The following is a 13,922-nucleotide window of genomic DNA, read 5'->3' as shown; positions in this document are numbered from 1 at the left end:
AATTTACTGAGAAATATATGGGAAGTTTCTACTTTTTAAAATCTTCTTAAAGACTTGTTTGTGTTTTCTTTTTTTTGGTTTAGAACTCATAAAACATTGAAAATGTAAAATATATGAGTAAATGTGCTAGGAAGAATGTTGTTCCCTGCAGTAAATTTTTAAATTTATCATACATATTGTATTTGAAAATTTATTATATTTGAATACTGAACTGTAAGTCAAAATTTATTTCATTATTGAATTGGAAGTTGGCAAATGAAAAAAAAAACAAACAGTTATTATGTCAGGTAAATGATCAGTTCCAGAAAATAGGAGTCTGTATATGTATGATTGTACATAAAACTTCTGTATGCTTTGTGCTTGTATTTGGAAACTTCCCTGAAGCTTAGAATTAAAAGCCAGAATTGTGTTGGAGGAAATGCAAAAATAAAACACAACTACAAAATTTCAGCCAAGTATTAATGTACGTCTCCAAGGTAACAATGAAATCAAGATATTATAGGTAAAAGAGAATCACAGGAACATGAATAGCACCTAAATAATACAAATTTGAATTTTCAGAGTGCTGTATAAAAATAGCACTGAATGCCATCAATTCTCTTATAGGAACTATTGATTTAAAGTGAGCTAAACAAGCATCCTCATTGCACATATTATTCAGTTGAGCTCATGTGCTTTCTGCAAACATTATTTTCAGAATTTCCAGTTTTGATTCTAACTTTTTCTCAAAATATTTCTGTGTAACATAAAAATTGCTTTCTCTGTCACCTACATATGAAGGAATAGAAAAACTTGTTATTAAATGCTTTTCTTTCCTCCCTTTTTAATTCTTTTAAAGGTGTACAGCTGGTTTTTCATACTTTTCACCTTGAGAGCTCTCATGACTATTTGCTCATCACAGAAGATGGGAGCTTCACAGAACCAGTAGCCAGATTAACTGGCTCAGTCTTACCCCCTACAATTAAAGCCGGCCTCTTTGGAAATTTTACTGCACAGCTTCGGTTTATATCTGATTTTTCAATTTCTTATGAAGGTTTCAACATAACATTTTCAGGTAATGAACTCCATTCTGCTAAATATCCTGAAACTGTTCCAGATGATATTTCCCTTGCAGATAACAGAAATATTATGAAACACCATAAAGTAAAAAACAAAAACAAAAAAAAACAAAAACAAAAACAAACAAAAAACAAAAACAAACAAAAAACCCTAAAAAAAAATTGTTATCAGAATTGTATAGTCTATCATAAAAAAACTGTTTAAGGTTTAAAAAGGTGGGCAAAGGAATCAAGAAGAATGTTGGTGATTTGACTGTTATACGTTTGCCCTGTTCTCACACAAGCATTAAAATTGTTGAAAAAGAAATTTGGAAGAAAATTAAGGGGAAAAAATTAGAAAGATAGCAGGTACTGGTTCAGAAAAAATGAACTAACTTTTTCTGAAGTATAGAAACTTTAAAAAAGCAGTGGTATGCTGACTCAGATTCACAAAGGACTCTAAATTGTAGACTGATTTCGAAATGGAAAATGTGTATATAAATAAAACACTTATTAGCTATTGATGTTTCTACAAGTTATCTCTTTAAGATAAGGGAAACATTTGTTTCTGCTTCTTATTTACAGTCTTCTAAAACTAGATGACATCTAATATACGTTTCTCAGTAATTTTCTTTGCCTATCTCCATTACTAGGAAGTAGAATTACAGATGTAGCAGGGCATCTCACCTCCCAACAAGAGCTCATCTATTGTTTATTAGCTGGTCAGACAAACAGGATGAGCTGTCTCGTAGTGAGTTATTTTTGCACCATAGCCAAAATGGCCAGTGCTCTGGCATCTCCCAGCTGCCTCACTTTTGAAGTGAGATCTGGAAGGTAAGCTGGATTTCTTACTGACAGACACCTCACTGACAAACTAGAAAAGCCATACCGAACTTTTACAAAGCAGAAATCCTCGATACATGATCCTGAAAATGTGTGAAGTTCCTCCCATGAGTAGGGATGCTTATTTTACAGTTATTCCCCAGGGGTTAGGTGAAGAAATCTGTGTTCATTATTGTCATTTTTGGGGTAAATTACAATACTGTTGCTAGCTTTAATTATAGCTACTTTGATATAGTGCTCAGTTTTATGCTAGGCTGTAATCCACTAGTAGTTCTTTAGTTTCATATTGCATAGTAATTCTGATTAGGATCTTTGGTGTATTATCTCTGTCTGTTTAATAAATAATTATTCTTATAAATAGACCTGATTTGCCATCATTAAAACTTGTGGACCATAGTGAGTTCTTAAATTTAAGATACTGCCAAGTTCTGATGCTAAGGCAGGGTCTTTCTGAAGCTTCCCCTTGTCCCATGACACATATGAATGAATCAAGTGCTGGTTGAAATGCACATGCACATGTATATTTTATGGAAGGAGTACATAAGCAACTCTCATCCAACTCTCCTACATCATTTTTCAGGAACTGAAAGCCAATAAGTTTTGTGGAGAATTGACAATGTTTACAGATGGCCATGATATTTATGAGTAATGTATCTCATTTAGCTTGCTTATTTAAAAAAGGAAAAAACTACCTCACTGATTAGAGCAATAGTGTTGGATTTACTCCTATTAAATGCTAAAATAAATTCATTCTGGAGACTTTGAACTCACCAAAGCAGCGGTCAGCAGTTTTACTGGTTTGAAATGTAAATACAAATATTAATTATTTCACTGATATTCTTTTTATCACTAAATAAAAAGAATAGAGCACTAGTCAAGTTGTAGAAAAATGCACAAAATATTATGGATGCAAGGAGAAAAACTGTGCAGTAACAAAAGATATGGATCATGGAACTTTTGGAACATGACTGAAGGTTTATGTCCTATCTACTGCTGCTACCACATACAGAGACAGCATATGCCATCATTTATATTAAATACACATTTTGAGAAATATTAGGAGGTACATTAACTTTATGAAACAAATAGCTGATTCTGTTTTGGTACTTTCACACAACCAGAATATATTTCTTCTTAGTAAGAAGTGTTTTGTGGGAACACCTGTTTTGAATGTCATCAAACATTGAAATTTGTAATGAAAATCGCCCTCTGCCTAAAGGTACACTACAGGGTATTTCCATGTCTAGCTTAGCCCCCACAGTACTGAGCAGAGGTAGTAAATCATGTGTTTTCTAAACTTACAACATTTGCAAGCAGAAACTGATGTAGTTTATAGATTGCCTCTAATATTCAGAACTTTCCTACAAGACAGCTACTAAAGGGAAGAATTTATTTATTCCTCTTATTTGATTTATCAGCTGTTTAAAGATTCACTCACAAACTTTGGTTTAGTTTCTTCCCTGACTAAATGGAGTCTCTTATTCTAAATAAGATTTCACCCTACTTTCCACTGACCTCCAAGTTCTAGAAAACATTTTTTCTTATCTGTTGCCAGAAGGGATCTCTTAGGTCTTTTGGATCATATTCTGAAGAATATCAAATCAAACCTTTTCCATTAGATGTTAAGTTGTTCTCTTTCAACATCTTTTCTCAAAGTAGTTGGTAATAGATATCTAAGGAAAAAAAAAAAATGGAAAAACAGGATAAAAAAAGTCATACTTCCACAGCATATTCTTTGGAGATGGGGAAATGGGTGGCTCATATATTTTCTGAGTTTGATTTGCTTCCTATGTAAAAGCCTTGATTTTTTCCCCATTAGTCTGTTCTGACTCCTCCTGCTGAATTATTCCTGATGTGCAGTTATAAAAGCACACTTTTTGAAAATGTATTCATATGCCTTTCATTCACCTAACCTTTTGTTTGTTTTTTAATTAGATTTTCTTCATCACATAATGATTTCTTTCAACTGTAAGGCTCACTTGTAAAGCTGTTTGGAAGTTCAGATTAAAAGAAACTATAATTATACACAAAGGAAGTAATTAAACAAAATTATAGTAAACCACTTACAGTACAAGCTGATTACAGCTCTTGAAATTAAAAAAAAATAGATGTAGTATGGGTAGAACACATTAAATACATAATTACTGTATATATAGGCATAATAGACTTATAGAAAGAGTATTGGGTTTTAGTAGAGAACACAGCTCTAAAATACATGTTTTCCAGCTGCTCCTTGCTCACACAATGCAAGCAATTTACTAAGTTTGCTTTTTTCCATGTGGACAACTTGTCCAGATAATAACATATTATGTTTTATTGTCTGCAGAATATGATCTGGAGCCATGTGATGATCCTGGTGTTCCTGCCTTCAGTAGGCGAATCGGCTTTCATTTTGGTGTTGGAGATTCCTTGATCTTTTCCTGTTTCCCCGGATATCGCCTGGAAGGTGCTAACAAGCTCACGTGCCTGGGAGGGGGTCGGCGTGTGTGGAGTGCACCTCTGCCAAGGTGTGTGGGTAGGTGGTCACATGCTTTCATTTCATTCATCAAATCCTTAATAGCACATGGCATGTGTCAGAATACTGGGCAGGGGACAAAGTGCTTGGGTTGAAAAAGTTGATCCCCAAGCTGTAAAAACTGTAAAGTAATGCATGTCTCTTTTATATAGCGAACAAAAAATACAGAGGAATAATTAGAATTATGCCAGCAAATAAGATCAAAATGTCATGTGGTATAAAATGTAAAAGTAATTATTAAACTTTATGTTTGGCACAGTTAAGTTATAAATTTCATACTTTGTCTTTTGGGGTAGATAAATGATGTTTAGGACTTTTAGGTGAAAATACCCTGCTTTAGAGCCCTGCTGCTGGTTTTAAGGGTCTTTTTTTTTTCATACTGTGTTGTTGTTCTTGTAATTCTAAGCCTTTGGGATTTTTACAGTTTATAAACTGCATCACAATGTTTTTAAACTTTATTTATTAAAATTATTGTGCGGTTCTTAAACATCAGTAACTGAATTCAAATCGAGTGAACAGTTCTTTTATTGGAAAAGCTCTGGGACTCTATATTATGAAATTTGTGCAGTTGCTGTATTTCTGAGATGGTTTATCTCCATCATGTCAAGTGAATTTCATCAGCTGCTATTGAAATAAAGCTTCTGAAAAGTCAAATACTTCCATACAGCTCTAAATGGATTTCCTTAATAAGGTTCTTGTTTTTAAATAAGATTTTATTTAATGAAGGGAGAAATTCAGCTATAGCTTCTTTCTTTTATTTATTTTAAAAGATGGATCTTTATATCTGAAAAAGTTATCTACATTGTGCATGTAAGATACATAGGAAAAAAAAAGGATCTCAAATTTTGTTTTAAAATGGAGTTATTTATTCCATGATAAAATGATGTTACAGATGAGACAGAAACCAAAATAATATGGAGTTTGCAATTTATTTGGAAATTCTAGATTTAAATCCTAGTCTATTTTCAGCCCTGGGATATGGTGCTTGGTTTGGGGGTTGTTTGGGGTTTCTTTATTTTAAGGGGTTTCTCTGGATTCCACTCGAACATGTTTAGTTTATTTCAGATATCATAACATTTTAATCATTGGCAGAAATATTTTTATCTTTTGCTGAAGAAAAGAGACATATGATGCATGTTTTTGTAAATTTTGTTAACTTTTAAAAAGCCTTTCCTACAGTATCTATAGTAATAAGAGATTTATATCCGATATCTTGAAAATGCTGGCTTGGCTATCCTCATAAAGTAAATGACACATTGAAAAGTTACAAGGATTATCAAAGTATCAATAATTAGCTTAATGAAGTATCAGCCACTGAATTAGCTGTGAATTGATAGGACTAATGTAACCATTTACTGTGCCAGACACAGATATGTATGTTCTGCCTGTAGGTTCTCCCAAGCATAATTTAGTGATACACATCTAATCTTATGTATATGTGATATGTCTGCCATTCACATTGACATAGAATTTATTTACAGAGAGACCAACATTTCCTATTTGTTCTTTAGTTTTTAGCAAATTTGTCAACTGACCCTGAGACACTTATGTCACTCAATCCATGTATGAGATCCACCTTCTAACTGATTAGTAAAACCTTTTATAAAATATGCATAGACAAGTGGCACTTTTCTAAAATAAGATGATCTAAATAACTCTTTTAACTCAACCTATGTCTTAATTTGATCTCTTGTAGTGTAGCAAGGCAAAGATATATACAATGCAACTAAGAAAATGCAAGGAAAGAAACTTTGCTAGGCAGCTGAGTGAAACAGGGGAAAGGCATACTCAGTGCCCTTCATAGCTGCTTTAAGAAATGATTTTTTCTTAACACTAAGAGGGTTTACAGAAGTCCCTTTTCTTGTTGCCATGGCACCTAAGACATTAGGGGTGAAGATATCCTCTTACTCTTAAAAGGAGCTCACACAAAGACTTCTTTCTCAGAAGAGTGAAAAGCAATGGGTGTTCATGAAATCTGCTGTATTTGGAATCTACATTTGGAATTAAATCTAGTCTCAATTCAGTACATTACTGGGTTCAGTAGTCTCTTGATTATTACTTCCTAATTGTCATTTCTACAGTTACCAAACTCTCATACACAATATATACACATCAACAAGAATTTTCAAGTCCTTCTATGACATATGGTAATACAGTCTTTCATCATACTTTTAATCACATTCAGGATGAAAGCCCTTCAAATTTAATTGTACTTAATCTATAAAGTAAACATTCACATGAGCACATGCTGATTTGTATCACAAAAGTTGTATTCAGTTTCATCTGCTGTTGAAAAATCCAATAAACCAACAGGGTTTCCAAAAGTCTTGCCCATCTCCATCCATGTAAATAATTTAAAATCCTTCCTCTGGGGTTATCTAACAACAAAACTGTTGTGCGCTTTTCCTGATCAGAGAACTATTTGTGCCTTTCTACCCTTTCATCTTCTTTAAAGAGTTATTTTCCAGGCAAAGGAAAAGCAGAGCTTGGGAGGTGTTGTTAGCCTAACATCATGAGGCTGCCATTCCTAATTTGAGTCCTTTATGAACAACATTATCATAACTTTCAGTGTCCTTCTCTCCATGCTATGCAGGTAGATGATCTTCCCCTGGATTTCTTTATCTGATTTCCTGGAAGTTGGTTGGCTCTCAGAATAAAGCAGGATACCCTCTTCTGCAATAAGAACTCTCCTTTTCACAACAAAATACGCCACCAAGTCTACCTGCAAAATCAGATTCATATTCATAAACAGGTGGACTTGTAAATCTTATTTCCTTGTGTCAATCATTCACTCTTTTATCTTCTCAATTAGAATGATTTTGTGTAGCTCAGCTACGCCCTTCAAGTTGTTTTATACTATTTGTTGTATACTATTCCACCTGACACCAGAGTTTTGAAGAGACTAGCTAGGGTTTCTCTTTGAGTCATCACCTCATTTCTAAATGTGTCCTCCAGATGGATCTGCCCCTTGACTAGAAAGCACTTTGTGCCTACAGCCACCTACTTGCTACTATTTGGGGAAAAGAGCTTTATGGTTGAAAAGTGTGCAGAAGATCCAGGCCCTTAAGGCTGACTCCCTTTACACCGTTTAAAGAACACATATCATTGCCCCAGGTGGTGTCAAATTTTCCCCATCTCAGAAGACTAAAGTTTTTCTTTTTGTTTTTTTTTCTTTAAAGGGGTGCTTTTCCTATAGAAGAAAATCCCCTTCCTGTCTAGTGAATTTTCAGTTTACATTGACATGATATAGCTTTTCAAGAACATCCTGTCCTTCCACCTCTTTATACCAAGTGTGGGAAAACTGGAACTGCCAATCTCCTCACGGGGAGTTTCTCATTCTTGAATTGTTTATCGGAAGGTAGTGGGGTCATCCATAAAAAAATCTCATTTCCTCTCAGAGCTTCCTCAAAACACTCAAATAACAATGGTAGTCTCCCTGACAATTGTCCTAGTAGCTGACAACTGCAGATGACACATTCTACTCTTTTTACAAGAGTACTGCTTCCCATCTTTCCAGACATGGTAACTGCATTTGGGAGAACTATCACACGATTTTTACTGAACTGGTGACTCACTGTGGTGCATATGCTACAGTTAGGCTTTTCTGCAGTTTCCCACAGTATAAAGGACATAGACAGTAATTTGAATGAAAAAGAGTCTGTCTAACTGTATATAGCTGTTATTTGAGAGATGTTGTCTCAATGGATATTCACAGTAATTTCTTTTACCCCTCTCCTCAAAATTCACCGTAACTAAGAGGAATGTGACATTTCGGGGAACTCTGCTACTTTTCTATTTTGCACGATGCACAAAACTGAGTCATGAGCACAGCATATACCAGTATTGCTAAAAACTATCTTTTTAGTAATACTGACACATGGCTACCTGGAAGATAAACATGCATAAGATCTTGAAAAGAAATGTCACTAGCCCATATCTTTTGATTTGAGAGTATTGATGTAAATATTTGGGTTTTAACTGTTCTGAAATAACTTGTGACCTGTGAGGATGTTAACCTTATCATCTGGTATGCTACTAAAATTGGTGTGTGACAACGTGTGATGGTTTAATTTTCCAGATCTACTGCTTGATGATTTGCTTATCACTTAAAATTACTGGGTTTATATTATGTGTGTTGGTGAAAAACAAGCTACTGGAGTACAGACAAGTTCCTCCTGATTATCTTTAGTCTAGTTGAGATTAGCAACCGGAAAACAGCTTTTGTTCCCTTCATTTGTTTATATTTTATCTAGTGGTATTATTTGTGATTTTGTTGTTATTATTGCTTTAATTATTATTCTAGTGTTTGCCAGAAAGTCATTCAAAAACATGTATTTTGTTAGTTATTATGGTTGTGATGGATTGCTGACACTACTTCTACACATATAATTTTTTTCCCGTTATGCCATTTGCTTTCCATAATTGCAAATGTTGTATAAACCTTTAAAAATATATTCCTTTTTACTTATCTCATAACTGTGAAGACAAAACTATCTCAGGATGGATATTCTTACCACCTTTTTCCTTCCAGCAATAACTCTTTTTTCCTCTACCTATAATTACACAGTTCTATTATAGTTTCATTTACATTTCACAGCTGACTACTTTTTCCTGAGGACAAACCCCAGCTTTTAGTGAGGAGTCCCCCTAGAGTACAGATCCAAGAATAAAGTTTCAAGGCAGTCACGCACCTCTGCATATCCACAAAGCTGTGTGAATCTCAGAAGCTTGGTGAATAGTGGCATCCAGAAATGAGGTGGAACAACTCCTTATTGAAGTCTATTGAAGTCCCTGATTCTGAGGCTAATGTCCACCTGAAGAAGATGGTCAAAATCGGATTTCCAATGTTATCATATTGTCATCACTAACCTTTTAAACAGGATCCACACTCCATATTTCTAGGAAATCTGTTACTAAAGCAGATTTTCTAAATCTCATTTAACCAATCAAGACTATGCTTTTAATCATAATTTTCTCACTTTAGAGTTTTCTTTAAGTCAAACTATTCAGGAGCTTTCTAAAACTCTGTCTTGGAGTTTTATTACTATTAGAAAATCAATTGAAAGATTCATAGATTAAGGGAAGCATTCCTGAAAAACCAAACAAACCAGTGAACCAGATGACCCCAAAAGCAAAATGAACCTCTAGTTCATTAGAGGTCATAGGAAATGGCAGAAAGCTTCCATTTGCAGGGGTAGGGGAGACTTTTCTGTCCTTGAGGAAGGATATAAAGGAGTTGTTTCAACTTATACACAATTCTTTTGAGTCTGAGGGGAAGGGAAGGGAAGGGAAGGGAAGGGAAGGGAAGGGAAGGGAAGAGAAGGGAAGGGAAGGGAAGGGAAGGGAAGAAAAAGACATGCATACATTAATTCTTGGAGAAATAATTGAAATAGTACCTACTGTGTTTTGACAAGATCTGTAAAATTAAGAGGATGCTTTCCTATTAAAACACATCTAAATCACTTGTCACACAGCTTAAACTAGCACATAGTACACAAAATTTGTTCTGTAAATATCAGCTGCTTACATGGATCCAATTTAGATTCTTCGCTTCCCACATCTGCCAGCTATGGAAGTCTGCCAAAACACAGCATCCAAAGACAAGGTCATTAAATAATCTTTCTGTATAGGAAAAAAAAAAAATCTATATGGTTACCTGTGTCTTCTCAGACTCTGTGAGGAGTAGGGTATGTGCAAAAGCAGAAATGTTTAACAAAACAAGATACCTGTGAGTATGCACACTTCCAGAGATAGGTGGCCGAGAAGTAGGGGCTGAGGCAGAGGAGGGAGTTTAGACGACAGTGTCAAATGCATGCACTTGATGTACACTGAAATTACCTTCTTAGTACTTTTTGAAATGTGACTTTATCATTTGCCATAATTCTCTAAAAAGGTGAGAATGAGCCTTTTAGTTTTGGTATTCCTTTATATGGTGCACTGTGAAATACTGATGAAATTCTGAAAGAGAGGAGACATTTCATTCTTTCCTTCCCATTTGACAAAGATACCCTGTTGACTGATTATGGAAGGCAAGGTGTCGAAACTGGTGTCAAGATCTCATTACAAAGTATGGAGCTCAGATGTAGGTGCCTTCTCTTTTCAAAAGACTTGAATTTCATCAGGAGGGGATGAGCCACATTTGACTCCTCTTGTGTGGTCATTCCTTTCAAACCTGTCTCTGATCTGCAGAGGGTAAATGTCTTTTTACCCATTAACCCTCTCTGAAAAGTCAGCTTGGCTTTCTTCCAGGGAAATCCTTTCAAAAGGCCCAGGTTACACTAGAAAACCTTTCAGCAGGTCTCATGTACCCAGGACATACTGAGGGGAAAAACATTATCATTATAATTTCAGAAAAAAAAAATGACAGTCATCATTTGACTTGCTCTTGGTAGTTGTACCCTTTAGTGACCTACTGACAGTCAATGTCCTTCTCATCACAACCCTCTCTGAGGTTGACTTTGTCCCACAGAAAACTCTTTAGTTGGTCCAGGTCACACTACAAAACTCTAAATATCTTTGAACCATGCTGATCACTCCACCACATCCAAGGGATGCTGCGTGATTTTACAATTATGTAATGTTTTGGTCTGGCCAGTGGGTTTAGGGGAAGGTAGCTTGATTGACTCTGGGCAGTATGTGAGAGAAACAACAAGAATTTTCAAGACTAGAGTGAAACGACACTGAATTACCAGAATATATCTATCTGTCTATCTCTATGTGGTGTGTGGCAGGTTTATTTCCTAGCAGTTTGATTGCAATGGGAAGAAGGTATGTGGCCACTCTTGTTATAATCTATAGAAATATAAAAAAAACATCATTTAAGAAAATATACCAGGAAAACAGAAAAGAGAAAGAAACAACAGAAACAACAGAAGTAGAGAGTGGAGAGAAAAGTTATCACTGCACGAGGATCCAGCAATGAGACTATTGCAACTTAGATGTCCATTGCTCAAAGTGATGATTGTGGTCTTGATCCATTGAGGATGGGGAAAGCCCCCACAACATAAAGTTCAGAGGGTCTTTGATATTTTATTACATTTATGACATTTTATAATGTTTCTCAGCATAGTGTAGCCAGTCATGCCTCATCAGAAGGGATTAATGCCTTCAGGCCTATGTGTGAATGTCCAGATAACTCCCCTGGGAATGAAGTTTTTCATCTGAGCCAGTTGCCTTTTCCCTTCTCTGGCTCAAAAGCCAGCTTGTTGCTAAACAAAGGTTGGTTTGTATTGGCCATCATCTGGTGATGGGTCCTCACCCCCTCTGCACCAGGGCTGCTCTTATGCAGATCAGAGGTTTCACCACCACACATCCAAAATGCCTCCTTCTCCTCCCCTTCCTCTGAGGGGGTGCAAACCTGGCCTCAGCAAAGCACCCTGCTGCTTTTGCAAATGAATGATTGTTTGAGTTATTAACCCCCAACATTCCAGTCTCTCACAAGAGGGAAGAAACATTTGAATTTGATCTTCAACTCTCCTTTATATGATCAACTCAACAATTATATTATTTGATTTGCAATTCTGTCTGCTTGTCTACACTTTCCCTGCTCACTATCTCTTTAAGAAACTGTGTAATTTTACCTATATATGACGTTTAATGAAAATATTATTTGTGCACTACACATTACACAGTGTACACTATATTCAGCTCAAATAAGCCTTTAATGGTAAGGATTGAACAGAGTTCAAACACAACATATAAAAGAGTAGTTATAGTATAAAATAGTTATATTATAAAATCTTCGTTTTGAGTGCTGGGTCTTTTTTGTTTGGTTTGATTTTTAACCTGTGTTATTTCCTGTCCCCAATGAGTCATTTCAACTCAAGCTGTAAAAAACCTAATCCCTAAATCAATTCCTTAATCAAGCTGTAAAAAACTTAAAGGTAAAGCTGAATAGAAAGTGCCCCTATATATTTTCATTTTGAATTTAAGTAGTGTTGCTCCTTTATTAAATTTTATATGACACTTGACTTTTAATAGTATTTGAGTAAAATCTTCACTGAGGTATTGCTCACTGGTATTCATATTAATATCACGTTAATTTATCATATTCAGTTGTTATATTAAATGCTACTTGAATAATTGGTAGGCTGCTACAATAAAATGCTGACACCATTTAATAAGCTGTTTCTTTTTAATAGTTTAGTTAGTATTCATTGCAAAGTCATCAATTGTAATTAATATACTCTGTCATTCTGTAGCATTGAGTTAATTTCCAGTGAGATTGAAACAAGTGGAAACCCTGTTAGTGTGAATAGCACTAGAAATTTCTGTGAGGCCCCTGATCTGGCATTCATTGTTTTCTTTAAAGTCTCTGTAGCATAAAATCTGGATTTGAGTTCACCTTTGAGAAGTCAAACTAAGTCCAAAAATTGCTGTTCCTTTTTAGGTAGAGTTTAGGCAGAGAGAGCTCTCATTTAAGAGCTGCTCATGAACAAGAAACCTTATATAACATCAGTAGCTCAGTCTCTGAATCTTCAGACAGAAACAAGGATGTTCATGCATTCAGGATCCACTGTATTTCAGAATTCTTTATTTAAATGCTATATTATGTCTATAGGCCGTTTTCTGTTTTATACTATGTATTTCATAGTTATTTGATGGTTTTGATAATTTCTGGGTTTTTTTCTCTTAAAACACTGCTTTTTTTTGAAATGCAATCAAAAGGTTGCATTATTTAATCCCTTCTTTCAGTTTTTGACTGAATATTGAGAATTTGCTTGAGTTACTCTTGGAGTCTTACTGTCTGAATCTTTTAAAAAATATAAAATAAAATCTTTAAAATATATTTGCCATATAATAATAACAGGTTTGAGTTGTCTCTATCTGAAAGCTGAAACTTTAGTATTCAGGAATCACTACAGATTTCAGTTAAAGTGACTTTTATGAGACCTCAATTACCTTTATCTAAGGCCTGGTATGAAGTAATAGTCACTCAAAGTTAGAAGGAATAAAGATTGCCTCAAGTAACCCTTTTGGCTTCTTTCTATGGTTTAAGGTTATGTCTGCTATGTGTTGTTTCCTTCCAAGACAAATAATCTAGGGATGTTATGTCTAAAGATTATTATCAGATGATACTAGAAAGAGTAAACAAAAATATCAAAATAATTTAAATACAAAAAAAATGCCCACACCTTGGTTTGTGCCAATAATCCCCTGAGGCAAATTAACATCATAGGGTTTGTTTTCAGAATGTGAATAGTGCCTTTTTTCAGTGGCATATGGATTGAGAACTAATTAAGCAAACCACAGAAAAGGATTTGCTGCTGTTTAGGCCTTCCTTTCCTGCTTCATTGTTTTGTGCATTCGAATGGTGCAAAAATACAGAATAAGAGGTTTGTTCTCAGCAAAGAATTTCAGTAGGGTTTTCACTGAGGCATTCTAACCTCACCACCATCATACAGGTGTTGCTTAAAGAATACTAAGAGAGGCTGACATGACCATGCTTTAGTAGTGCAGTCCACAGCTGATGACCTAACTTTACTTGAAATCTATCTTAGAGAAGCAAAGAGAAGAAAAGAGAAAGA

At 35.0% G+C, this 13,922-nt stretch overlaps 1 protein-coding gene across 2 annotated transcripts in view; it reads left to right on the top strand.

The window, feature by feature from the left end:
* CSMD1 (CUB and Sushi multiple domains 1) overlaps positions 1-13,922 on the top strand; it is a 1,069,501-nt gene that overhangs the window by 839,026 nt on the left and 216,553 nt on the right. For both annotated transcript variants that reach the window (XM_054280127.1, XM_054280126.1), the window contains exons 20-21: positions 839-1,054; positions 4,207-4,395. In XM_054280127.1, coding sequence (XP_054136102.1) covers positions 839-1,054; positions 4,207-4,395 — 405 coding nt within the window. The remainder of the gene's footprint in view (positions 1-838; positions 1,055-4,206; positions 4,396-13,922) is intronic.

The sequence above is a fragment of the Melozone crissalis genome, unplaced genomic scaffold, assembly GCF_028551555.1.
Source record: "Melozone crissalis strain CALT ecotype California unplaced genomic scaffold, PUWL_Pcris_2 ptg000027l_1, whole genome shotgun sequence".
Classification (NCBI taxonomy): Eukaryota; Metazoa; Chordata; class Aves; order Passeriformes; family Passerellidae; genus Melozone; species Melozone crissalis.
The sequence above is the reverse complement of the archived record's forward strand: the minus strand, read 5'-3'. Positions and strand labels throughout refer to the sequence as shown.